Source organism: Sturnira hondurensis, unplaced genomic scaffold (genome assembly GCF_014824575.4).
Source record: "Sturnira hondurensis isolate 20B ecotype Veracruz unplaced genomic scaffold, ASM1482457v3 Scaffold0022908, whole genome shotgun sequence".
NCBI classification, from domain to species: Eukaryota; Metazoa; Chordata; class Mammalia; order Chiroptera; family Phyllostomidae; genus Sturnira; species Sturnira hondurensis.
The window spans coordinates 7,417,077-7,442,798 of record NW_028095539.1 but is presented as its reverse complement, the minus strand read 5'-3'; the positions used below and the strand labels follow the sequence as shown (position 1 = coordinate 7,442,798).

General features: G+C 60.0%; 1 protein-coding gene across 6 annotated transcripts in view; it reads left to right on the top strand.

Moving 5' to 3' along the window:
- Positions 1–25,722, top strand: part of AK8 (adenylate kinase 8) — a 76,301-nt gene that overhangs the window by 23,886 nt on the left and 26,693 nt on the right. For 3 of the 6 annotated variants that reach the window (XM_037036435.1, XM_037036434.1, XM_037036438.1), the window contains 6 exons: positions 859–940; positions 1,612–1,683; positions 1,775–1,975; positions 4,862–4,993; positions 10,628–10,717; positions 24,792–24,933. In XM_037036435.1, the coding sequence (XP_036892330.1) occupies positions 859–940; positions 1,612–1,683; positions 1,775–1,975; positions 4,862–4,993; positions 10,628–10,717; positions 24,792–24,933 (719 nt within the window). Of the gene's footprint in view, positions 1–858; positions 941–1,611; positions 1,684–1,774; positions 1,976–4,861; positions 4,994–10,627; positions 10,718–24,791; positions 24,934–25,722 lie in introns of those variants that run through there. The other 3 variants (XM_037036439.1, XM_037036437.1, XM_037036436.1) reach the window with 3 other exon arrangements.

Below are 25,722 nucleotides of genomic sequence, written 5' to 3'. Positions count from 1 at the left end.
CAGACGTCCCCTCGGGCTCGGCCGGCTGTGGGCACAGGCAGGGAGCTGGGCTGTCAGGCCGCAAACCGCCCGCGGTTCGGCTGTGACCTGGGGGCGCTTCCACGAGCACTGAGGTGTATGTCCAGCGTGTTTTATGTAGGACAGTGAAAAATTGGACCAAAACTAACCGCGCGCCCCTGTGGCTTCATTCTTGTTGGCAGCGTGAGCCACACAGTGCCAGGCAGCGGCAGGAACCCCAGGGAGGGACGTTTCGTGACGTGGGAACGTTCCTGGAAGGTTTTTCTTTCCTCGACAAAACAAAGCCCAGACCACAAGCAGCGTGTTCCGTGCGAAGCCGGGAGCAGACATGCCGAGGCGAGCAGCGGCTGGGTGGGCTCCACGGTGTTACCAGCAGCGTGGGTCCTTGTCTTGGCTCCTCAGTGTTTTCCGAGGAGCGTGCAGTGACTGCGCCTTATTGTCACAGTCGCACTTGGAGTGGATGAAAATGAACCTTCTAAACCAAATCCCGAGCTATTCCCAGAGGGAGCTCAGCCCTGTAGCGAGTTCGCTGCAGGGCAGGAACTTGAACGCAGGTCTCTCGGTGCCGCCTCTGGGGCTTGTTCTTCAGCAGAGTGGGGTTTGGTTTTGACCTGGTGGCTCCTGGTCCAGGGCCCCGTATCCGAGGAACTTCTTTAGGAAATAAACCGAAACATGGGCAGAGCTGTCCTCATGGAGGTGCTCGTGCGGGCGCCCGCCAGAAGCTTTTGTTTTCTTTTGTCTTAAAAGTTCCAGTCTTCCTGTGAAAGTATTCGATCCCTTTATTAATCCCCCAAAACCCTACAAACAGACCAGACTGCACCTCTCCAACCCTCTGCCCAGGGCTGGATCCTGGACGGCATCCCCGAGACCCGGGAGCAGGCGCTGATGATCCAGACCCGCGGGATCATCCCCAGACACGTCAGTGAGTGGCCCCCGGGGGGCGGGCACCCAAGCTGCCATCCAGGCACCGCCCAAGGGGGGAGGGGCGGCACTGTTGGGCTTTTTAAGAACCTAAATGGGCTCGTCCCTCACAGTGTGGGCTTTGGTTTTGAGTCCAGTGGCTCCTTGTCCCAGGAGTCCTGCCTCTGAAGCTCTCTTTAGGAAACAGTCTAAAATGTGGCCAAGGTATGTGCACAGAGTTGTCCCTCATGGTGTCATTTAAAGTTACTTACTGATTGGTTTTAGGGAGGGAGGGAGGGAAGGAGAGGGAGAGAGAGAGAGGAATGTCGATTTATTCCTTGCCCCACTCACTGGTGCATTTGTGGGTTGGCTTTGGGGTGTGCCCTGGCCGGGGGTGGAACCTGCAGCCTTGGTGTGTCGGGACGGCACTCTGACCAATGGGGCTGCCGGGCCAGGGCCTCAGAGTGTCATTTGTGTCGGTGAGACCCTCAGCAGTCAGACGGGCGGGGTGCGCGCCGTCCCCAGCCCTGAGGTCACGTCCGTGGTGTTTGGTGCTGAGGACGCCTCTTGAGGGGGTGTTAATGTCATTCCACAATATCAGACCCACAAGGCTAGTTACTGGTCCTTGTGATTCAAATGTCTGGGACCCGCTGCCCAACACACCTCGTTTTCCTTCTTTGTTTCCCTGCCCAGTTGTACTGAGTGCCCCAGACATGGTCCTGATTGAGAGGAACTTGGGGAAGAGAGTGGATCCTCTAACTGGAGGTAGGCACCCCCGCCCCCACCGCACTGCACCCCACTCCACCCCCCCCACGTGCAGCGGCGTCCTCAGTGCCGTGTCCTCCTGTCCTGGCAGAGATTTATCACACCACCTTTGACTGGCCCCCTGCGTCTGAGGTCCAGGGCCGCCTAGTGGAGCCCCCAGGCATCTCGGAGCTGGAGACGGCGCAGAAACTGCTGGAGTATCACAGGAATATCGTCAGGGTCCTCCCCTCGTTCCCCAAAGTCCTGAAGGTCATCAGTGCCGACCAGCCCTGTGTGGACGTCTTCTACCAGGGTGAGCTCGGGTGGGGGGTGGGCTCCCCTGCACCCCGACCTTCCGTGTCCCACGGTCACTTAACCTGGTGGTGCCCAGCGTCCCCAAGGGGGAGGTCTCTGGGCGCACCCCGCTTGGAGCCCCTGGGCTGACCTTGTACATTCTGTGTGGTTGGCAGATTTGACCGTGGGGGCGGGGCGAGGGTGGCGAGGGCCTCGACAGGAGAGCCGGCAGCACCGTTTCCGTCAGCGTGAGGGAGACGGGAGGGAAATTCTACAAAAACTGAAAATACAGCAACCAGATCCCACCACCACTGCGAAGACCAAAAAGCCACAGCACAGCGCAGGTGTCCCAGCCACTTAACACACTGCTGACGTGGGCGTGGTGGGGACGGTGGGGCCTGTGTTCACACCACGTGCGCCCCCTGCTGTCTCGGGCAACTCTCTTCACCCTGCAGAGCCTCAGTTTTGCCAACCCTAACATGGAACCCACCCACGGCCCGCCTCCCTGCCAGCCTGGGGACGATGACAGGGGCCCTGACGGGTCTCTGTCAGCCTCGTCCCCGCCGGGGTCGGCTCAGTGCATGCCAGCCGTTCTCGCTCTCGTTGTGACTCGGCCCCTGTCTGCAGGCCAGAGAGAGTTAGGGGAACCCGGCCCACAGCTGTCGAAGGAGGGTTTTGAAAGTCGTGCCAAGCCTCAGGTGTCTGCAAGGCCAGGCGTCCCTTCTGTGCTGTGACAGGCCAGTGACACAGTAAAAAAGCCACCAGGCACCTCAGGCGCTTGACTGCTTCCACGGCTGTTGCACGTGCTTGCTCAACTCCCTCCTGCACCGGAACTTTGCCCGGTGGGGAGGTGGTTCCAAGCGCCCTGGGGTGGCCCCGCCGCTGGCCCCACCTGCCCAAGGGCTCTCCGTGGGTCAGCCACTGCCACGGGTGTGCAGAAGGGTGGCTTATGATGTTCCCGAGGTTTTGCCTCTTAGAAGGGCCTTCAGCAGCAAACACCGTTCTCTGAAGATAAACAGTGTTTATCTTGTGCCGCGATTCCGAATGTACACAGTAATTGCTTCCAAGTTATTTAATTAAATTCAGAAGTTCACGCGATCCTCCGTAAAGAGCTCGTGCCTGGAACTGTAAATAAAAATGCAAGTGTCTGAATGTATTAATTATTACTAATTAATAATGCAGAGAGAGAAATAGAAAATTGGAATGCAAAATTCTCTGTTGCTTTGTTACTCTCTCTGCAGTGCATCCAGCAACCACATATTTCTGAAAAAAGAGCAATTAGAGGTTGGGACTGTCTGGGGGACCATTACGTCTAATGAACTTGGTCATTGACTGTGAATTAAGCATCGTTTGTAGGCAGGCTGCATTGCCTGCAGCATTTGCTCTCCTCGGATGTGCTGACCCGGAAGCTCTGAGAACAGACCTGGGCTGGACCGCTTTCTCCGGTTGTGCCCACTGGTGGAGGTTACCCATGCCTGTGGGTGGGGAGAGCGGTCCCCGCCCCGCCACCCCTCCATCAGTGGGGACAGGAGTAATTCTGCCCCCTGGGACTGCGGGCTGAGCGAGTCAGAGTGAACATGCAGAGTGTTCGGCTCGGCAGTCGCCACATGCCAGTGGCGATGGTGACAAGGTCCTGTGCAGCCTGGCACAGTCGGCCCGCCTTCCTGTGCCTTTCGCTCCAGAGCGAGGGGACTCATGGTGTCTCTCGTGACCCTGCCAACTGAAAAAACCCACGAAGAGCCGAGAGGTCCAGGTCTGCACGATGAGCACGTTCTCCTGGCCCTCGGGTTTGTTCTCCCCCCCACCCCCCACCGCCCAGCAGGGGCATCTGGCAAGGTCTGGAGACGTTGCAGCTGTCACACCTGGGAGGTGCTGCTGGCGCCTGGAGGGGCGGGTGCACAGGACAAGCCCCACAGCCAGGAACCGGATGGTCCCAAACGTGGAGAGTGCGAGGCTGGCCGGCCCTGCCGCACCTGGTGCTGGGTCAGGGTGGCTGGGTTCCTGCAGGCAGCGTGCTCGCCCTGCCCCTTGCTCAGGGCAGAGCCCACCTGAAGGTGTGAAGGTGTCCGGGGCCACCCATGGCTGACCTTGGTGCTAGGTGCTCTGGGTCCCTGGCAGGAGGCGGGGTGGGTAGGGAGACCTGTGTTGACACGGCACCTGGGGCACAGCCTCAGCCTTGACCTAAGCTGCAAGGCGGCCCCCTGTTGGGTGCCTGCACAGCCCCACCCCAGCCTCCCCCGCCTGCTCTCCCACCTCCTGCTTGCTCCACGCTCCGGTGGCAGGTGGCCTGCTTTGATGTCCAGTAGCTGTTGGTGTCCCAGGTCCTGCTCTGTGTGATGGCCTCCGAGTCGGAGATGCGCCCCGTTGTCCCCACTTCTTTCTTCATCACACGCCAGGCCACCGTGCCGCCCTCTCCCAGGGCCTGGCTGATGGCTGCTCCTTTGGGGACTCACAACAAAGTTGGTGTCACTAGAACGTGGCTGCAAATTAGTCCCCACCAGTCCCCAAGTCCTGTAGAAGTCCCCGTGTGCTGGGCCCCCGCGTGGCCTGACGCGGTTATCAAAGGCTGTCTGCCACTGGGAGACGGGCCTGGTCCTGGCTCAGGCTAGAGGCTCAGCCCCGACTCGGCTGGGAAGCATCCCGACCCAGTGGCGCACATCTTGTGTCCTAGGACCAGCCGCCCTTCCACCGGGAGGGAAGCTCCTTGTCCCCTCCCCACTTGGTGCCAGGCCTGAAGCCTGGTCCTTTCCCCCGCTGCTTCGCCCTGCTCGGCAGAGGCAGGAGGGTTTCCCTGGAGCCGTAGTGGAGGAGAGGGATAATTCTGCTGAGAAGGGAGCCCACGGACAGTGTGGGGCAGTTCTGTCTCTCTAGCACCGGCATTCATTATCCGTACGCCCTCTTTCAGCTCTGACCTATGTCCAAACCAGCCATCGCTCCAACGCCCCCTTCACCCCAAGGGTACTGCTCTGCGGGTCCGTGGGCAGCGGGAAAAGTCTGCAGGCTGCGCTCCTGGCCCAGAAGTACGGCCTTGTTAATGGTGAGTGCCGGCCCCGCCCTGCTCTTGGGGCTGCCCCGTGCCCACCTCCCAGGCCCTCCTGCTGACGGGTGGCCAGGAGGAGGCCAGGGTCACTTCTCTTTCTTGGTCTCTGCTCTGAACAATCTTCGGTGCGTCGGTCTTTGCAGGGATAACGGTTTTTCTTCCCTGAGAATAATGCCATCAGAACATGAACCAATGAAACAATGTGCGCAGCCCAGAACGGTCTCTGGTCATTGGGCCTCATGTCCTCTGTGGCACGGTGCTCTGCACCCTGCCCCAGCGGTGTGGCCGGCTGCCCGGCCGGCTCCCGCGTAGCGTGGGCTGCTGTACCGTCGTGTGTGGCTCCCCAGCCTGGGTCAGCGTGCTGACAGGCAGGCCATTTCTGAGCCAGAGGAAGACTTCTCACTCAGCACAGTGTCAATAAATATTTAACCAGGAGCAGAGCACATATGAAATCAGTTCTCCAGGACTTGCCTGGCGTGGTCCCAGGCGGTCATGGCCGCCAGCTCGTCTTTAGGGCGTCAAAGGGCTCAGAAGGAGGCAGACATGCAGTGTGGTGGGGGCAGGGAGCAGTCAGGGCACTGTCCCCCAAATGTTGCACCAGCCTAAATGGCCCCCACTTCATTTATGAAGCAAACATGAGACCTGTGTCCCCACACAGATAAATGTGCAGATCCCAAGTCACATACACACCACACCAATCTCTACGTGCGCACACACAAATACGTAACATACCACCCAGAGGGCCAGGCTCTGAATGAGAGCGCCTTCCGCTTAGGTCTCCTACAAGCTAGGAATTAACGACAAAAATCATACCCACAAAATGGAGATAGAGAACTGAGCAGTGATTCTGACCAGTGCAGAGAAAGGCAAGTAATAGTAACATTTGTATCTTACTAACATTTCTCAACAATAGTTTTCTGGTTTGATTAGTTTGGAAAGTAGCCTGGCCACTTTAGGGTTAAAAATGCTTTTGCTGACATCAGTGGTCTTTGAAAAACCGCTATTCAGATCATTTCTCCTTCTGACTCCCCCCTGCAGAGGATCCGCAGGCTGGATCCTGGCTCCGGAACAGGAGGGCCTCTTTGCTGCGCCGCACCTGCGGGGGCAGAGGGTCCTGCGCTGCGCATGGCGGGAGGGTCTGAGCAGCGCACCTGCGGCGCCCGGCTACACGCAACATGTGCCACCGTGTCCTGCTTCATTTACGCGGGCACCCTGGTTCAAGAGTGGCTTCTTTTCTTTTTTAGTTGTAAAGATTTTATTTATTTATTTTTAGGGAGAGGGGAAGGGAGGGAGAAAGCAAGGGAGAGAAACATTGGTGTGTCGTTGCCCCTCGAGTGCCCCCCACTGGGGACCTGGCCCACAACCCAGGCATGTGCCCTGACTGGGAATGGAACCAGCGACTCTTTGGTTTTGCAGGCTGGCACTCAATCCGCTGAGCCGCACCAGCCAGGGCAGAAAGACTTTTTTTAAACGTTATTTTTCAATTACAGTGTACACTGAACGTTATTTAGTATTAGTTTCAGGTATAAGGAGTAGGGGTTAGACAATCATCTGAGGAAAATATTTTTTAAGTTAAGTTGTTTTTCATGCATCAATCATGGGAAAAGGGTATTAACAGGCTAGATTTTTCTTTTTAAATATTTTAATTTATTTTTAGAGCGAGGAAGGGAAGGAGAGAAACATCAATGTGTGGTTGCCTCTCGTGCGCCCCCTACTGGGGACCTGGCCTGCAACCCAGGCATGTGCCCTGACTGGGAATTGAACTGGCAACCCTTGGTTCACAGGCCTGCCCTCAATCCACTAAGCTACACCAGCCAGGACAGCATTTTGATTTTTTATTCTCACCCAAGAACATGCTTAGAGGGATGGAAAGGGAGGGAGAGAAATATCGATCAGTTGCCCCTCACCCTGTTGCCAGTTGGGGAGACTGAGGACCACACCCATAACTCAGGCATATGCCCTGACCAGGAATCAAACCTGAGACCTTTTGGCTTATGGGACAACTCTCCAGCCAGCTGAGCCACACTGGCCAGGACTATGTCTGATATTTTAAATATGTCTGGTAGACAACACAGAGTTGGTCTTGGTTTTTAAAAAATCCATTTTGGCCCTGGCTGGGTAGCTCTGCTGTTTAGCGCATCGTCCCAATACTCCAAGGCTGCGGGTTTGATCCCCGGTCAGGGCACAGTGAAGAGGCAACCAGTGAATGCATCGGCAAGTGGAGCAACAAGTCAGTCTCTCCCTCTCTTTCCCCCTTCTCTCAAATCAATGAACTAAAAACAATTTTAAAATAACTAAATAAATAATCCATTCTGACGTTTTTCCTGCCTTTCTGTCTAGTCCGTTTCCATTTAAAGATGGGCGGGCGGGGGCGGGGGGTCAAGTCTGCTGTCCTGGCTTTTTGTCCTCTATCTGTGTCATTCGTTCTTTGTCCCCCTTTCCTGCCAACCTCTGGGTGAACCGCGCATCCCTTCCGCAGTCTGTCTTCTTTCCTCTGTTGCCTCCTGGGTCTTGTCTCTCCGCCACACCCCGTCCCTCGAGTGAGCGGTGGCTCTGGGGCCCGGGACGCTCCCTGTCCTCGTCGCAGTCGCTCCTGCGGGTTCAGAGAGCTGACGCTGCAGCTCTCCACGTGCGGCACAGCCCTCGTCACACGCGTCCCCTCTCCATACATCATGCGCTCTGCGCCCCCTGTAATTGTTTTCACTTTCCATAGCCTGTTCCCTTACGTCAGGAAATGGGGGGAGAGGCTTTCACACCCACCCGCGCACTGGCCTCCTTCACTGCCTCGTCCACGTCCGGGCCTCCACCAGGGGGCGTCTTCCGGCCCGAAGAGCCCCCGCTGTTTCCTGCAGTGGGCGTCTGCAGGCGACAGAGTCTGTCCGCTCTCGTCTCCCGATTGCTCTCCAAGGTGTTTTGCTGCGTGTTGAAACTGTCTGACAGCCCTTCGAGGGTGCCGTCGCGTCCTGTGGCTGGCCATCGCTCCTGACGTGACTCAGCGTCTCCGCCTTGGCTGCCCGTGGAGAGAGCGTCCTTTCCCCGGCTGGCCGCCTCTCACAGTTTCTCGTGGGCCTGAGTTTTCAGAAATGTGACGATGGTGCATTTCAGGCGTGGGTCACCTTGTCTGTTCTGTTCTCCTGGGCCTTGGAGGTCCTTGGGTTTGTGGGCTGATACTTCTCACCAGATTTTGAATTTCCGGTTTCTGTTGTTTTTGTCTGCCCCTCCCCCAACCCTCCTCTCTTGGGAACCCCAGGTGCACAGGGTCCTGCTCAGGCCTCGGCTCCCCCTCTCTCCCCAGGCCTGCCCCGCCCCCTCTGCTTCAGTCCCAGCACTGCCCATGGTCAGCTTTCCTGTCTAGCCGGTCCAGTGGCCTCTCCAGCTCTGGCGCTCCTGTCTGGTTTTCCGTGGTTATTCCGCAGTCTCCAGTTCTCTGCCGAGACCCCTCTGCCTGGTCCTGCGTGTTAAACACCTTTGCCTCAAGACCTGTGTGCATTGGTGACAGCTGCTTCGGGGGACTGAGGGCCAGTCTGGTGCCTGTGCCGTCTCTCAGTTCAGCTCTGTGGCCTGTTTCCTCTCCGCACAGGGGCCGCGCCTTCCTGTGTGGTGTCGCTGCATATCAAGTAGGTTTATTACAAGCTGGACGTTGTGGTTCTCATGTTACTCGGCCTGGTGGGTGTGGCTTTGCTTTGGGAATGTTGAGTTCAGCCCCGGCTGGTGTGACTCAGTAGATTGAGTGCCAGCCTGTGAACCAAGGGGTCGCTGGTTCGATTCCCAGTCGGGGCACATGCCTGGGTTGCAGGCCGGGTCCCTGGTAGGGAGCATGTGAGAGGCAACCACACAGGGATGTTTCTCTCCCTCTCTTTCTCCTTCCCTTTCTCTGTGTCTAAAAACATTAATCATTTTTTAAAAACATTAAAAAAAAAGAATGTTGAGTTCTAGAGAGTCGAATTTTAACAAGCAGTTAGCCGAGTGGAGAATCCATTCCATCCGGCTGAGGCTTGCTTGTAGCTTTGTGGAGGTGGGGTGAGGGTGCACTCCCTCTGGGGCTAAGGTGTGGCCTTCCTGGGGCCTCGGGGAAGAGTCCGGCGTCCAGCAAGGCCTCTCCCACCCTCTGGCTTTAGAAAGCCAGCCTCTGCCCGCACTGTGGGAATCTGCCCGCAGAGCACAGCGTCCCGGCAGCTCTTCTCTCCCAGGCCGTGCGGAGTCCCACCCTGCCGTGTGCAGCTTCGCTCTGACCAGAGATGCACGTGGCCCCCACGCGGGTCCCTGGGACTCTTGCTCTGCATAGCTCCACCCCCTGCCATGACCCCGATCCACAAATTCCTGCAAAATCCACGGAGCCCCTAGTTCCATCCTGTTGCCTGTTCAGTCCCCACCCTCCTGTGCTGCGGTTTGACAAGTGACCACAGGTAGATGCCTCAGGTGAACGTGGGACTCCATGTTTCCCCTCTCGAGAACCGCAGCCTGGCTGGCTGTCGCCCGGCCCCTGGAAAGCGTGCTCTCATATACTTCATGGCAGAAGGTAGGAATGATGTCTGTCATTCCATCGTGGCCAGACTGGCAGCCAGGCGTGCATTTGATGTCCCCCAGAGCCTGGTGTGTACCCTGCTGCACGCACCCTGGTGCTGGGAGCAGGGACAGGTGACATCCTCTCTTCCAGTCTCAGTTTCCTCATCTGAAGAACATCAGGCTGTGGCGAGGACTGAGGGGGACAGAGCGTGCCCAGTGTGGCACCTGGCATGCGGGGCGGCCTCCGTGACCACCCGCCTTTGCTGCTGCTGCTGTCCCCGAGCTGGCGAAGCTGCGGGCCAGCTGGAGGATGGTCACTGCCGTCATCTCCACGGCCAGGGAAGCCTGTCCCTACTGGGGACGAAGACTTTGGCAATGGCCGTTGTCTTAAACATTCGCTTCATTCAGTTAATTTTAGGGTTGTGTTTGGCTTTAAAGTTAAGAGAAGCCAGAGTGTGCAGTCAACAGCTATGAAAACAGAGCTTCGACCTTCAGCGTTGGCTGGTGAGGGCATTGGTGGCCAAGAGAGGGTGGGCCGAACTTATACCATCCTGACTGACAGCCCCTGCCTGTGGGCCACGCTGGGGCTCTCGACAAAGGCCCCGCCTGCACGACCGCACCTCCCGGGGGCGCAGCAGTGCGGCCAGGCCACGCCAGTGCACTGCCTCCATTAGGGGGGTCCGTCTGTGCCAACAAGTCACCTGGCATGCGGACTCACAACCAGAGCACCCGGCTTCCCGCCATCCCCGCACACCCGGTGTGAGTAGGAGCGCCCATGGGCCGGTCACAGGGCCCAGCGTGTCCCCTGCTGGGCGTGTCCCCCACTGGAGTGTGGTGCTGGCGCGCCGAGGCTCTGTTCTGTCCCCCCCTCTGTCCACTCTTAATCCACCCTTTGCCAAGTGGGTTCTTTCTTACCCCGCATCTTCCTCCTCGGCCTCTTCTTCGTTCCCCAGTCCCTTTGGCCCGTTGACTTTGCCCGGACACACACCCGCATTCAGGAAAACCCTTCCATATTTGTCCAGTGATCTTTTCTTCCTGCCCAGCAGGCAGTACTGGGCTCTCTTTTTTCTCATCCTGCTGCCTATTGAAAATTTAACGGTGTCTCCCTGGCGCTCTCCCCTCCAGTCTGCTGCGGGCAGCTGCTGAAAGAGGCTGTGGCGGAAAACTCCAGATATGGCCGGGACCTCCAGCCGTTTTTTGAAAAGGAGATAGCAGGTAGGCCACGCTCTCCACAGCGGCCACCCCTCAACCTCCATGAGGCACACCAGTGCCCCCCACCCCCTGAGCTCACCCTGGGAGGGTAGCTGGATACCGGGAGCCGGGCTCTCTGGGGGCAGAGGCTCCGCACCTGCCCCTGGGTGAGGCCTCGGGGCTGCCAACTGTGTCCTGGGGGCCCGAGGCTTGGTGGGCCTGAGTGTCACCCACCACAGGCCGTGTGGAAGGTCTCTGTTGGGAACCTTTGCTTACACGGGGCAAACCTGAGATGGAGGGCCAGGGGAGGCCAAGGTCAGGTGTTCCGGTCTCGCCTGCAGCTAGAGCCAGAAAGGTCGGGCTGCTTTGCCGGTGCACGGACTGACGGGCCGCAGGTCCTCCGTGGGCCTGACATGACCTGATGGGGGCCGCTGGGCCAGGTCGTGTCTCCAGGACCACCCCCCCCCACTATGATCCACAATCTGAAGACGTTCCTAAGATCTGACCCTCAGAAGGGACCTTTGAGATCATTCTAGTCCCGTTTCCCATGTCCACGAGTGAGCTGCAGAGGAGGCTGAGCCGCTGTGGCCACCCAGCCGGCTCGTGGCCCCTCTGGACCCCGAACCCCCCTCGGGCAGAGTGGTTTTCGGGCCCCTGCGTCCTCTCGTGTGTACAGCGCTGCAGCCCCTCTGTGCAGGTCTTACATGACGTGGACTTGTGAGTCACATTGACCCTGAGAGGAGCTGTGCTCATAATGGGCAGTGGGTGTGCTGGCCGGGACACCCTCTGGCAGGATACGCAGGGCCTCCTCCCCCGTCTTCCAGACGCAGGAAGTTGATGAGGGAGCTGTAAGAACAGGCTGCCTGCTCCCACCCGTCAGCTCAGGGAGCCCCGGGGCGACGTCCTGGCCTGGCTCTCCCAAATCCCCGGGATGAAGTTCGGTGTGCAGAGGCTAGGTGCGCATAGGGCAGGTCACGGAGAGAGTCTGTTCCCTCTGCAGCCAGCGGCTTTGGGAGTGTGGAGGCACCAGGTGACAGTCAAGTCCACAGCGAGGTTCCGGACTTCCCTGCCTGTGCAGGCCCTGGGGCGCCCCCAGCCCTGTGCGGCTCTCAGAACCCGGGCCTCTTGGGGGCGAGAGGGACATGGAAGTCCCTGGCTGTAGGGACGGGTGAGGACTGATGGGAGGTGTGTGTGCGGTGCTGGTAGGAAAGTGTCATTGTGGCGGCCGTGGGGACAGAGGCCCGAGGCACAGTTCCCTCCCTCAGTGCCAGGCTCCCGAGCCCCCGGAGAATGTGCGATGGCCGAGTGAGCGGCTGCCCGACAGGTGACAGATTGCAGCGTTTTACAAGAGGTGTCACGGCCCGGGCTCCAGGGCATGACGGGGTGTGATTGACTTCTGGGCTGACCAGCCCACAGTGGTCCAGGGGTTGTTTGACAGTTGGTGACTGTCCCGCAGGGCCTGTGGGGGTTGTTTGACTTGCTTCTTGCAACTTTTCTGTACTTTTGAAGCTTTTTTCAGACGGAGTTACAAAAAGTAAGTATTTAGGAGATCCCAAAGGTGCACCCCTTCTCTGCTCCTGAAACACACACCGTGTGCCCACTCGGCTCGCAGAGACCCCTGACAGCCTCGGGGCAACAGGAGGGACCAGGCCCAGGTGTCGGCCTCAGCGGCCTCAGCGGTCAGACCCGTCGTGTGTCCCCCTCTCTGCCATCTCTGGGAGGGCCAGGTGTTCACCTTCTGTTGCTGGGGACAAGGACTTGGGGCTGCACATCAGCACAGGCCACCCCACCCAGCGCCATGGACCCGGCTGGTCCGTCCTGGGGCTTGGGGAGGGTGCACCGCCCTGGCCAGCGTGCAGCGGCGGACGCAGCGCCTTCCGCCTTTCTCGGGCCGCAGAAACCAAACCCAGCGAGCCTTTTCGGTGGGGGCCAAGCGGCGGCGTTGCTTCCTTGTTTTCCGGTGACTAGAAAGGAGACTAACCTCATGACAGCAAGTGACACCGGTCAGCTTTGACCTTCCACGCTCCGTGCTAAGTTCTGTGCCCCCGGCCCCGCAGCCGTTCGTTCACTCTGGACTCCCCACTTCCTGCGGCGGTAAAGGCACAGCCTCAGCCAGCCCCATCCCTTCCCAGCGGAAGCAGCGCATCCGAAGCCTCTCCCATCTCGGTGGTGGCTGCAGGGTGCAATTGCCTCCCTAACCCCCGTCACTGGGCTGCAGGCCTGTGGCCGGGAACCAGCGCTCGCGCTGGGCGGGGCCAACTGCTCCCCAGCCAGAGAGCCACTCGCCACCAGAAAGCAAGACACTATGGGTGATCCTCCTGACCCCGCTGGAGGGCAGGAGGCCGGGGTGGACGCCGAAACCCTGCTGCCACCTGCTGCCTGGCCTGTCTGCCCGAGAGGCCCCTGTCCTGGAACCCAGTGCTGCAGGTGGGGTCTGGGCCCTGGTGTAGGTGTGCCGTGTCTAGGAGGGGCATCTTCAGCCATGTCACCTCCCCATGCCTGAGCTCTCTAGCCATTTGGGGACAGGGCCGGAGTTTGCTGGGGTATCAGAGGGCTCCCGTGGGCGTCCACGGGCTCTGCTGGGCTCCCAATGTGGCCTCCCAGGCCAGGCCTGGGGACAAGCCTGCTGAGGTGGGGAGGGCCCCTTTCCCAGTAAGCCACCACGTCCCCACGGTAGGGACAGAAGACTGACCCCAGGTCTTCCCCAGGAAGAGCCCTGACTGGGTGGAGGCAGCAGGGTGAAGGGGTTCATCTGCGCCGGGTCGAGGTGGAGGGCTGGGGTGAGCCCACCGAACGGCTCCCCTTTGGGGGGGGTGAGGCAGAGGGTGCAACAGCGAGTGTCTTCCCAGCGCTGCCCTGGAGTCAGAGGTCACCTTTTGGGGGCCCATGGAGTCCTCTCTGCGTCCCCCTTCGAGGTCCCAGGCGTGTTTTGGATCCCCCTGCCCTGGGTGCCAGTCCCACACCCGGGAGCACAGAGGTCCTGCCGCCCCCGCGCCTGTTCTCGCCTGTGCCCCCCAGAAGCCTGAGCGGTTCAGGGAGTGCAGGGGAGGGCAGGAGTGTTTGGTAACGACACAGAGGTCTCGTCACCCTGGGGCACAGCCCCGGCCCCTCAGGATGGCCACTGTCTCCGCCAGGGCACCCAGCACGCAGCCACCTGGTGCCGAACCACAGCCTCACCACCGTGTCACCTCGATGTCAGCCAGTGAGCCAGTGTCTTCCTGGCTCTGGACCTCCCCTCTGGGAACACTCTGCCCCGAGCTCCTGGCTGCTGGCCGACTCGGCCAGCCTCCTGCCTGCCACCGCAGGCTCTCGCCCTCTCCTCCCACCTTGGAGCCGCAAGCCCCAGAGTGTCAGCTTCGTCACTGAGGCCACCCTGGAGGTCATCGTCACCACCATCAGCAGCTCAGTGGGGTAGATCCAGTTGTCGTCCTTTGTCCCTGTGTCCTTCCCCGTGGAGCCACTTTCTCTCGCCTTGGGGCCTCGGGGCCTCGGGTTGTGATGTTCCCAGTCATGGCCTGTGCGGACTCGTTTGTGTTCTCTGGTGTCCCCACAGGGCTGCCAACACCTCCTCCTTTTGGATCAGCGGCAAAATTAATAACGGCGTTGTTTCCCCATCTTTCACGTTTACTGGGCAGAGGACCCCAGGGCCCCATCTCAGCTCTGGATCCTGGGGTCCTGACGACGTGCGGGACAGAGGCCCAGAGAGGTGTTTCCTCCATGACCTGGACTCGGAAATAAATGGGTCTGAGCTCCTAACTCATCCCGATTCAGGTGCCGCGAACAGAGCAAATTTATTCCCGGGCTCTGCCTGCGCCTTCTCTCTCAGCCGCCGCTTCTGCAGTCCCCGGAGCCGGGAGCCGGGGCTGCAGGTGACCCAGGGATCGGCTCTAAATCGCTTTGACATGGGTGCAAAACAAGCCACCAACCTGCTCCGGGCTTTTGGAAAAGTGTCTTCTGGCCGCTACACACTGCCGCTACCCACGGCAGGGGGCGAGAACCTCCTGCTCAACCCCCCAGCCAGGATTTCTTCCTCCCCCGATACTGTGGGAGACTCAGCACCACCACCTCCACCGAGGGCCGGTTCTCTCCCCGAGCGCCACTCCCAGCACAGGGCGGCCGCCAAGCTGAGGTTTCTTACTTCCAGAGACCTGGAGCTTCCTGAGGAAGGCAGCCACCTGCCTGTGTCCACAGGGCCCTCTGGGTCCCCATTTTTCACTGAATGCAACAACCAGCCCTCCTCACTGGCTATGGCGGACCTTGGGGAGTCTGCACCCCGCACACTGTTCACCCTTCCCAGGACCCCGTGCGTGTGGCCGTGTGTGGGGCAGTTGGCAGCAGTGTGCCCACTCCCAGACCACTGGCTCGGATCTGTGGTCGGAGGGCGGCCTCCTGCCTGCGGTGTGGATTGTGTTCATTCTGGAGCGTGGCCTGGGCTGTCTCTCTTTGGCCACCCGGGAAGACCAGCTGCCCAAGGCAGGCCTCGTCCCCGAGCTGTGGGCCTGTCTTCATTGTCCCTCCGCTCCTTCGGGTGGTCGGGCCGGGACTGCCAGCCAGGGTGTCTTCTCTAGCCGCAGGGACTGCGTCAGACTCGAGCTATTCGAGCTTCCCGTCTCCCTGGGAGCAGGCTGTGTCCCAGTACCTGCCCACGCGGCTCTTGGGCCGAAGCGCCAGGAGCTGCTGCCTCCCTTCAGCGTTGTCAGTGTCCCCGCCCGTGACCCCCTCCCCACCATTCAGAAACCGGGGCCCAAATCCCTGGGGGCACATGCCAGACGTGAGGCCCTTCTGGTGAAGAAGCGGCTGCTTAATCGGTGTGATAACTTCCCCCTAAAAGCCGAGTCCCGATGTGCAGGAAAGGTAACGTGGAAGCCAGATCATTACTGAGAGTTGCCCACGCCTCCTCCCTAAACATTTCTCTCTGGAGAAGGTCCCTCCGGGCCCAGCAGAGCGGGGAGGAGGCGGGAGGTTTGAGGGAGATTCGCTGTCACTCGCGCCCTCTCTGGTAATGAGCCCCACCGCCGTAGCCAGCGCGGCCCTCACAGCGCAAACAAGCCAGCCAGCCCCAAACTGGCGTGATTACGAGCATTTTCACGAGGCTTCTGTGCAGCCACCTCCCTGGAGGCCCGGAGCAGAGCGCAGGCAGGCACCTCCTTTTCAGGGGCGGGGGGAATTAATATTCTCATCACTAAATGCACACGAAAGATCCGACAATAGGCCAGCTTTTCGCTTTTGTTAAAAACTTGCAGAGAGTCACCGAGTTGAAAGCCAGAGTGAGCCTTGCCGTGTGAGCCGGGGGCGAGCCAGCACGGCCTTGGTGAGGAGGCAGCCCACCCTCTCCGCGGAGGGGCACGCCGAGGGAGCCCGGCTGGCTCCAGCAAGGCTTTGCCCGCGTGTGTGTGCACCAGCGGCAGGCAGCGCCCGGCTCCCTCAACCACTCACCAGTTGATTAGTGGACTCACAGGGGTCTAATTAGGAGAGGGAGAGACCCTGGGCGCCACCCGGCGCAGCGCTTGGGGGACGGGAGCTTCATTTTTCCACGGGAACTTTCTCGGTGCTGGGCGTTTGAAGATAAGTTGGGAAGAGCTCAGCGCTCTTCTCTTTTGAAGTGGAAATAGGACAGTTTGAATCCGTCGAGTTTAATTTTTCACAAGCTTTAGGGGCCCTGCGGTGCAACTCCCTCTTTATTATTGAAAAAACTCCGCGGTTTTCTTTCATTTTGTGCACACAGACGTGCCCGCGGTCCAGGCAGTAAGTAGCAAACACGCTCATTTGCCCTTTTCCTGGGCTTGTCTTTTCGCGGGCGTCCCTCCTAGGGCGGCCCCCACCCTCGCCCCAGCCACAGGGCTGCCAGGGGTTGGTGAGTGGCCACCCTGTAATGTATGCGTTTTCCGAGGAGCCTTGCCTCGGCCTGACAATGCTTTTGAAGTAGCTCCTTTTTTCAAGTCCAACTCTGACTTTTCCGCTGGGACTGCTGCAGAGCTCTCCTCATGGAAAGTAGGCTCGCGTCTTTTCTGGGGAGAGGGGCTGGAGCCCGTGGAGCCTGGCCGGGCAGCCGCTCCCCGCTCAGGGCCGGAGGGTCCGTTCACAGGAACGGGGAGATGGGGTCAGAGCCCCATTTAGCAATGGGCTCCGGCCCCAGAGGCTCCACTCCTTGTTTTGAAAAAAACCCGACTTTGGCCCTGGCTGGTGTAGCTCCGCGGATCTAGTGCTGGCCTGTGAACCAAGGGGTCTCCGCTTGATTCCCCGTCAGGGCACCTGCCTGGGTCGCAGGCCTCATCCCCAGTAGGGGGCGCATGAGGGGCAACCAGACATGGATGCTTCTCTTTTGTCTTCCCTTCCCCTCTCTCTAAAAATAAATAATTAATTGATTTTAAAAAAACCCACCTAAAATAAAGAACCGGACTTTGATTGTGGAAGTGTGTGTCATCTCTGTGCCATCAGAAGTTCTGTCACCATCGAGGTTGCAAAGCTCTTTTGTCCAGTGGCCAAACCAGTGGGGAAACTGAGGCAGCGAGGGGCTCTCAGTTCGCTCATGCTTCCATTCAGCGAAGCTGCCTCCCCGGCCAGAGCTGTCCGGGGTCCCCCCACCAGCTGTGGGACCAGCTGCAGGGGCTTTGCTGGCCTGAGTGTTCCCACGGTGCTCACTCTGGGTCACAAACCGAGATGAAGCAAAGCCCACGTGTTTCCGGCCAGTCTGAGGGGAGCCCCGAAGTGCACGGTGTCCTTCTCGCTCTGACCAGAGCTTCTGGAAGCATCTTGCCCTCCACGGGCAGCCCCAGCAGCTTCCAACCCACTCAGCTGTGAAATTGTCTGTGACAGGCTGGACCCCGCAGCCCCAGCTGCCTCCTCCAGCCAGGAGGTCTCCTGTGTAGCCACCTGGGGGGGTCCTCTCACACCCCCAAGGCAGGTGCAGTGTGAAGCCCCCACACTCTGAGACTGTCCCTGACACCGGCTCCCTCTCTGGGGCTGTGAGTGGGGCCTTCAGAGGGGGCGCTGCCTGTGGTGTACCTCGGACAGTGGCTGTGTCTCTGAAACAGGTCGGGGACAGGAGACTGGCTAGGGTATGTCAGCGAGAAGGCGGCGCTGAGGCTTCCCTGTGGGGTACGTGGCACAGCTGTGATGGAGGAGGGGGGTGCGCGGAGCCCATGCCTGTCACTCCGCACCTGTCCACCCTGCTCTGAGTTAGGGGAAGGGGGTGGGCGGCTGTGAGGGTGGGGATGCGGGGAGAGGGGATTGGCAGGTAGGGCGGAGGGTCACGGGAGGAGGGGAGGCGAGGGGCCAGTACAGCATAAAGGGAAGCACCCATCCCACTGGCCCCCATGTACCCTCCCTGAAGCCACCCTGTGAGATCCAGGGGAGGCCAAGGTCAGGGGGAGACATACGGCCCCTCCCGCCTCTCACCTTGATGCATGCAGCTGACCCTCTAGAACTGGGGTCTCACCATCCCCACTTCGGGTCACCGGTGGGTTCTGGGACGTGAGGTAGACCTTGCACCGTGTGTCTCTGGTCATCTCTGCCTGCTCCCAGAGCCCAGGGCCAGCGGAGGGGCCCCACTAATGCCTGAGGGTCAGGGGTGTGTGCCTGGCCTGGCCCTGGTGGCACCGTGTGGCAGTCCCAGGCAGGCGGCCTGGCCAGGCCCACAGCAGTCCTGCATCTGCATTCTGGATGGGACAGCCCCTGCCGTCCCAGGGGTCAGCGGGGACAGTAGTGACAGAAGGCAGCCGGTGGCCCGGCGGGTTCTAGGGGTGGCACCCAGGTTCCTCATCTGTGAGGTGAGCTCTTCGCCGCCCCGCCACCTCGGTTTGTTCTGTGTGAGGTGAGACTGTGCGTGAGACGCGCAGTGCCGTGGGGGGCCCGTCACCAGCCGGGCCTGGGCGCTGGCTGCCCCAGGGCGGTGATTGGACCCGTGACGGTGGCAGCCACGAGACTGTCGGGCGCACGCCCGGGTTTCCACATGGATGTGTTTTTGATATTTTTTCTCTCCCTGTGACTGCTGCCGGCGTTGGGTGCCTGGCCCCGTGGTAACCGGGAACTGGCAAAGGCCCGGTTGGCCACACCTCTGGTGGCGTGTCCTCTGTGGCACACAATGACAGGCGTTTCGTCCTGCTCCTGATTTCACCTCTGGGGTTTCGGGCAGGGTGGGCGACGAGGGCTTGAGTTCACTCCACTCTGACTTGGTTTTGGTTCGGCAGCCGGACGCTGACCAGAACCGCCGCTCGCTGGCGTCCTGTCTGGTTCTCAGTTCTGGTGCCCACCGGGTCCCCTGGTTCCTCTTCCTGTTGCATCTGCTGGGGCTGCTGTGTCCAGGGTGGAGTCTCCATTTTCATACCTGGTGCCTGCCATGAGGCGCTGGGGACCGAGGGGGCTGGTCAGGCAGCCGTCCTGATGGCCTCTTCACGTGGCCCCCTTGGGTGTCCCCATAGTACAGTGGCCCCAGTTCGCCAGCCTCCTGCCTGGTTCTGGGGAAACCCGCACCCAAGGTGTCCAGGGCGGCTGTGAGTCGAGGGTCGAGGCACAGTGTGGTGAGCTTCAAGGCTTCCACCAGACAGGTCAGTACGACCAGCCCACACCCGAGGGGAGGGGTCGGCGCCCAGAGGTTCAGGGTTGCCCGGGGCTGGTAAATCTGTGACTGGGGGAGCAGAACAGGCAGCCTCAGACCCCAAGGAGCTGGATGACAACATGACTTTTCACCTGCTACATAGGGGTTTGCTCTCAGCTCAGGGGCCTGAGAGGCCAAGTCCCTTTAAAGAGGAAGGAGGCCCCGGGGAGTGGTAAAGCAACTCACCCAAGGTCATCACCCACGGTCATCACCCAAGGTCATACTGAGGGGGCCACAGAGTGGAGGGCAGCGTGCATGCTGCCCCCTCCCCGAAGGGCAGGGACAGAGCACAGACTGGGCAAGTGGCCCCAGAGCCGGTCATCTGCCTTTAAACCTGGGTCCTGCCCCTCTCAGCTATGTGGCCTTGGACAAGTTATTCCCGCTCTGTGCCTTCGTTTCCTCATCTGTCGCATGGGGTTGTTGGGAAGATCACATGAATTAGTACCTGGATTAGAACAGATAGGACACACACTCAGAGCCGCGTGAGCGTGTGGCAGGCACGGCAGCGCAAGCTCGTTGAATGACCGCCAGGGCGTCTTTTCCGCCCCAGAAATCCGGGCGCACGGTGGCTCCCTGGGTTCCGTCTTGCTGGTTTCCTCCTCCCAGGTGACTCAGGCAATGGCGTTCTTGCTGCCCTCCAGATGTGGGGGAGACAGCACCTTCTGGGCCCGGATCCACCACCGTGGAGGACACGCATACCCCTAGACTCCTGGGCCCACAGTGGGCAGCTGCTGTGACCGCACTGCCCTGGAAACCGCCCGCCCCCGGACAGGCAGGCCGCCAGCCGGCCTCCTTCTCACTTCCCTATTCTTACGGTCCTGTTCCACTGAAAGACGTAAGAGCATAGTTTAAGATAGGAATAACTAGGAAATCCTTACACACGGTGTGGGTAAGTGAGCGCTTTTCTTTAAAGTCTGATTAACTTGCTAAGTGAAGTACCATCTGTTTCTAGAAGAATGCCTCTAGAAGTCCTTTTCCATCTGACACTTCCCTGGAGAGACAAAGCGAGGTGTCTGTGGTGGGAGGGTCCCACCCGGCAGCAGCGACCGGCGCTGATGCATGGGCACCTTGGCCCTGGCTTTGCTCTTTGGCAGCAGGAGCAGCTGGGGAGGAGGGTGGACAGGGAGCGCGCTCCGGAGGGGTGAGCCACGGGGACTCGCGCCTCATTGGGAAGAACCCCAGGGCTAATGTACTTTTCTAGACTTTAAAAAAATCCAGTTTCCCCCAAATTACTTCCTGGCACCATTGCCTGCCAAGCAATTTTAAATGTCATTGTCAAGCTGTAGCGATGTTAGAATATAGACTTTGGAACCAGAAGAGATCTGTGCCATGTTGTGCCTGGAAGCCCTGGAAACTGGGCTAAGCTGGCGCCAGTGACCGGAGTTGACCCAGAAGGCCAGCTAGGTCCTGCGGCTTACTTCCCTTCCCCCAGAATTGCAGGGTGCGGCCCATGGGAACAATCCCGCCTCCCAGCCTTTAGAAATGTTGACCATTTTGTGCTCGTAGGGGACGCAGTAGCCAAGGTCGACCAGCAGGTGGCGGTAAATAATAAACAAACAGCCTAGGGCGCGGCTGCCCCGGTCCCCACTCTGTGGGCCCTTCCCCTCCTTCTGAAACGCTGGCGATTTCCGGTTTTGGGGGCCCCGGGGGGCTAGCTGGCCTCAGCTGCCTGGAATCAGCACCCTGGAGCGGGGGAGGGAAACAGTCTCCCAGAAGTAACTTTCATGGAACCACAGCAATACCAACCCATGTCCTGGGCCAAGCCCCCAGCACTCTGGGGAAGATACGTGGCAGGGAGGGGGTGGGGGTGGGCCGTTTCCTCCCCGCGTCACTGGGCAGGAGACGGAAATACGATAGAAGCAGCCTCTTCCTCCTCCATGTTGGTCCTTTCCCCGCCCCCCCCCCCCACAGGGCCCTTCCATGTTGGGGCTTTGGGAAGGAGGAAGACTTGCAAACCTTGGGTCTCCCACCTGACCTGTCACCTTTACCTGGTTTCAAGGGGACTTGAGGAAGGAAGGAAGGAAGTTGCAGGGCCAGTCACAGGGTGCGTGTGCGTGTGCGTGTGTGATGGGTGGGTGGATGTGGGCTGTGGAGTGTGTGGGAAAGTGTGGAGTGTGGCTGGAGAGTGTGTCGTGGGGGTGTTGTAGGTGAGTGCGAGGCTGTGAGTGTGTGTATAAGGTATGTAGTGTGCAGGGTGGGTTGCTGGGGGTGTGCAGGGTGTGTGTGGAGATGCTCCGCTCCATTCTGATTTGCCCTGGGTGTAGGGGGGTTAAATGCTTACTCTGCACCTGTCGGCCAACCCTGGGTCCTTTCTGTCTTCAAACACAGGCTGCCGTTTCCTTTCCCCCACTAGGTCCTAGCCTTTTGGGACCCACTTGAGCACTCTGCCCCCCGCCCCCAGCTGAGCCCCTGGTTGGGCCCTGCCTGGCAGGCCGAAGGCAGGTGTGGATGCCAGGGGGCAGCGGGGGGCAGCAGGAGGGCGGGGAGCAAGGCCTGGAGGAGTCCTACCCCCTGGGTTCCCTTCCCCTGGGAGGTGGGGAGCCAGGCCCACCTAACTCCCAGGCCACCTGTCTGTGGGGCCCCGACTGAGAGTGAGGAAGAGAGTCCCATCTGATCATCGGGGATGGGGTGGGAGTGGGGAGCAGGGGGAGCCCCACTTGTGCGGGAGCTTCCACCATGTTGTGCGGGAGTGAGCTTGGCAGGGCGCCCGGGCATTTAAACCGAAATCCTCCGGTTTGAGCTGAGCGTTCCAGGTGCGCAGGGGACCTGGCAAGGCCCTGCGAGGCCTGGGTGCCTGTCTCCTGTGACTGTGGCTCCCATGCACCCCTTGCCAAGCACACCCCACCAGCAGAAAATAAAGGGAGTGAGATTTTAAAACCCCAAGGTCCGAGCGAGCATTGCTGTCTTTTGTGGAAGATCTTAAGGGGAAAATAAAAGCCCTGAAACATGCAGTGTGGCCTCATGAAATCGCGGGGTGTCTGAGTCTTGCACTTGGCTAAACTCAGGCTTTTGGGGACATTCTGGAGCGGCGCCGAGGCAGCTGTGAGGCTCAGCAATCAAGGCTGAGGCGCCTGACTGAGTGGAGAGGGACTTCAGGCCTCCCCAAGAACTGCCGTCTGTCCGTCCGTCCATTTGTCCAAGGCTCCACTGCTCCCCCTGCCCCAAAGCATGGCCTTCTGAGGAGACGCATTCTTTGTCTTTTGGATGGTCTCTCACAGTGGCTGGCTCAGCCTCCTTTTGGCACTTAAATAGTTTCCTTTGAAAAAAGCCATATTTTAAGTGGTAGGCTCCAAACATGGGTGAAAGGGAGAGAGAACCTGTGGTGACACCCTGTCCCCCCTGTCCCGCCTGTGCCCCCCCTTTCCCAGGTACAAATTCTTAGACACCGGGTTGCTGGTGCAAAAGGCATGTCCATCTGAACTGTGGAGGCAGGTTGGGAAATCCCTTCTAGAAATCTTTGCTCACCTAACAGGCAACCCTCCCCCTGAAACCTCCCCGCAAAAGCCTCCTTGTGTCCCTGTGGGCGCCCCCATTCCTGCTGGGGTCAGTTCTCGCCAGCCGAGAAGTGGGCTTGGACAGATCACTTCAGCTACAAGCTCTTGGGGCCTCAGCCTTTGACATGAGGGAGGCCGAATCGGGGGGAACTTCCAGACCCCTTGCTCCAAGCTGCCCATGCCCACCACCGCCCTGAGGAGGTCCTGGACGCAGCCCGGTTTCCCCATGAGACGTGATGGTGGGAGAAGCCCCTGGGAATGGCTGCCCCCCAACAGCTGAGGCCCTCGGGCCCAGGGTGTCACTGGTCGGCAGGCTGGTGTCCCAACTTCCCAGCACACATTGCCCACGTTGGAAAGTTCTGGGACCATCTTTAAGTTTCTGCAGGCCTAGAACTTTGTCCTGTTGACTCTGTGGAGACAGGTCTGTCACCCTCCTTGGAGAGGACGAGGAAGCTGAGGCCCAGAGAGGCTGAACACCCACTGGTGGTCAGCCATCACGGAGGGCCGGGCCGGGACGCCCCTACGCTGTGCCCCCCACGCCGCACCTGGGCTCCTCAGAGGCAGGACAGGCCAGTCTGAACACGCCTGCTTTGTTGCGGCAGAGCCTCTGAAAAAGCCTGTCCGTCTGTCCCATACCTGCTGCAGGCTGGTGCTGGGTCCCTCGTGCCGATGAGGGAGGCCTGGTCCTTTGTCCTCGTGGACCTGAAGTCCTTCGTGAGAGGCAGGCAGTGCAGAGAAAGTGAGCGGTGACAACGGGGGGAGGAGCCAGGGCTGACGGGGGGCGGTGGGGGGGCGGTGGGTGGCCCCTGAGGAGGCTGTGTTCTGGCTACAGAGACTGGACATTCAAGGTCTGGGGGACAGTCCCCTGGGAGGGACGTAGGGATTGCGCCTTGTAAGCCCGGTTGGCCGTGAGAGAGCAGACAGAGCACTTGGAGCCACAGCAGGCCCAAGCAGGGAGGAGACGGGATAGCTGTGTGACTTCTCATCCCTGGTGCATGAGCACCCTTTGCCTCCCCCTCCTGGGGGCTACGGAGAAAGGCCGAAGGATCTCGGGCAGAGTTGGGGCACGCGGGTGACTTGGAGTGAGGCTGCAGCTCCTTGGTGGCGGGAGTAACCCGGGAGTCGTGGTGGCCGTGGAGGAAGGCAGATGCTGGTGGTTCTCCGCGTCTCTCAGCCGCGTTCACCTCGCCGGCAGCCTGGGGACCTTTGGGGCGGTTTCAGGCGAGTGCACCGGGGCCGGGCCTGACCCCCGGGTGCCGCAGGAGGGACCGGCACCTCTCGAGAAGCCGCCACTGCCAGTCTGGAAACCAGCTCTCGTGGGGCCCCGGGCACAGCAAACACGGTAACATTTACCAAGTATTTCTGGAAAAACGAGTGTAAAGTGCAGGGAACGCAGAGCAAATTGCCGGAACACAGTACATTAGCAACATAGCACATTTAATGGATCTGAGAACAGATTCGGGAAAATGTCAAACGAGGAATGTAAACAGGAGACTTCGCACCGCGTCCGCTCCCCAAGTCCTCATTCCGGGGCCCCAGTTACAGCCAGAGCTGAGGTCCTCCCAGGCTGGATTCCTACAGCGGTGGGGGAGGGTGGGGGTTGGTGGGGGTCGGGAGGGGCCGGGGTTGGGGGCCCCTCAGCCTGGCCTGGTGCTTGTTGGCTGCAAATCTGGATCCCTGGAGGCAAAGAGGCCCACATGTTACTGGGGGGCTGGGGACCACCCTGGTTGCCGATGGGCATGGTTGTCTTGTCTAGGTCGGGAAAAGGTCAAGGTCAGGGTCACCCTTGACCCATCTCAGGCAATCACATTCTTCCCATCACTGGGACCATGGATGGAGGGATCCCAGAATGGGCACCCAAGTCTTGTCCACCTACACCTGACTCCTTACTAATGTAGTTCATGGTCAAGTACAGTGAGGAAGCCCATGAGCTGTGGACCCTCCCTCCCATCCTTGTTGGGTCAGTCGGGGGCCAAGGAGGTCGAGTGACCCTGTCCTTTCTCCGCAGTCCCCGACAGCATCGTGGGGAAGGTGCTGGGCCAGCGCCTGGGCAGACGCGACTGCACCCAGAAGGGGTGGGTGCTGCACGGCTTCCCGCGAGACCTGGACCAGGCGCACCTGCTGGACCACCTGGGCTACAAGCCCAACAGGTGAGCTGTCCCCGGCCATCCCAGGGCTTCCTGTTCATAGGCGTTACGAGCTTCTGAAGCAGAGGGTTGGTCTCTCACCCCGTTCATGTGCCCCGTGAACTGGGAGAGGAGTGGAGGTTCCAGTTCTGGCTTTGGCGCTTGCTGGACTGGACTCTGCCCCTGTGAACTCACAGCACACACACCCACGGCTCTTTCCTTCCTCGTGGGTTTTCTTTTACCACTTTTACAACTTCATCCCCTCCTCGGGAGTCTGGATGCCTCCGGAATTTGTTTCGGTGTAGGTCTGCAGTGTGGGTCTAACTCCTTTTCCCTCAGTGGCCAGCCACCTGCTCCGACACAGGGCTGACCGCTGTCGAATGCCCTGCCCCTCCTGCACTAACGTGACCCAGAGGGCGCAGCCCGTGTGGAGATACTGGGAAGGAAAGGAAGGCCACCCCCCCAAGGGCAGCAAAGGCCGATTCGTCAGCGCAGGCTCTGGCCGGGGGCCGGCCACGCCCGGGCTTTGGCAGAGACGCACAGGCAGGCCGAGGAGCCCAGGGCGCTCCAGTGGGGAAGGGGGGTCTCAGGGGTGTCCCGGTGGAGGCGGTGGCCCGGGAGGCTGAGAGGGCCACCAAGGGGCGGGTGTCTCACGTCCTCGGGGGAACGTCAAAGGTGAAGGCGGGTCGAACTTCCTGAATTCTCGAGTAGCGGCGGAGAGTGCCATTGTCTTACCTTGGTCGGTGAGCTTCTAGCAAAGTAAAGAATGCTCTGGGCACCGTGCTCCCCTCAGCACCCTCCATCGGTCCCCTG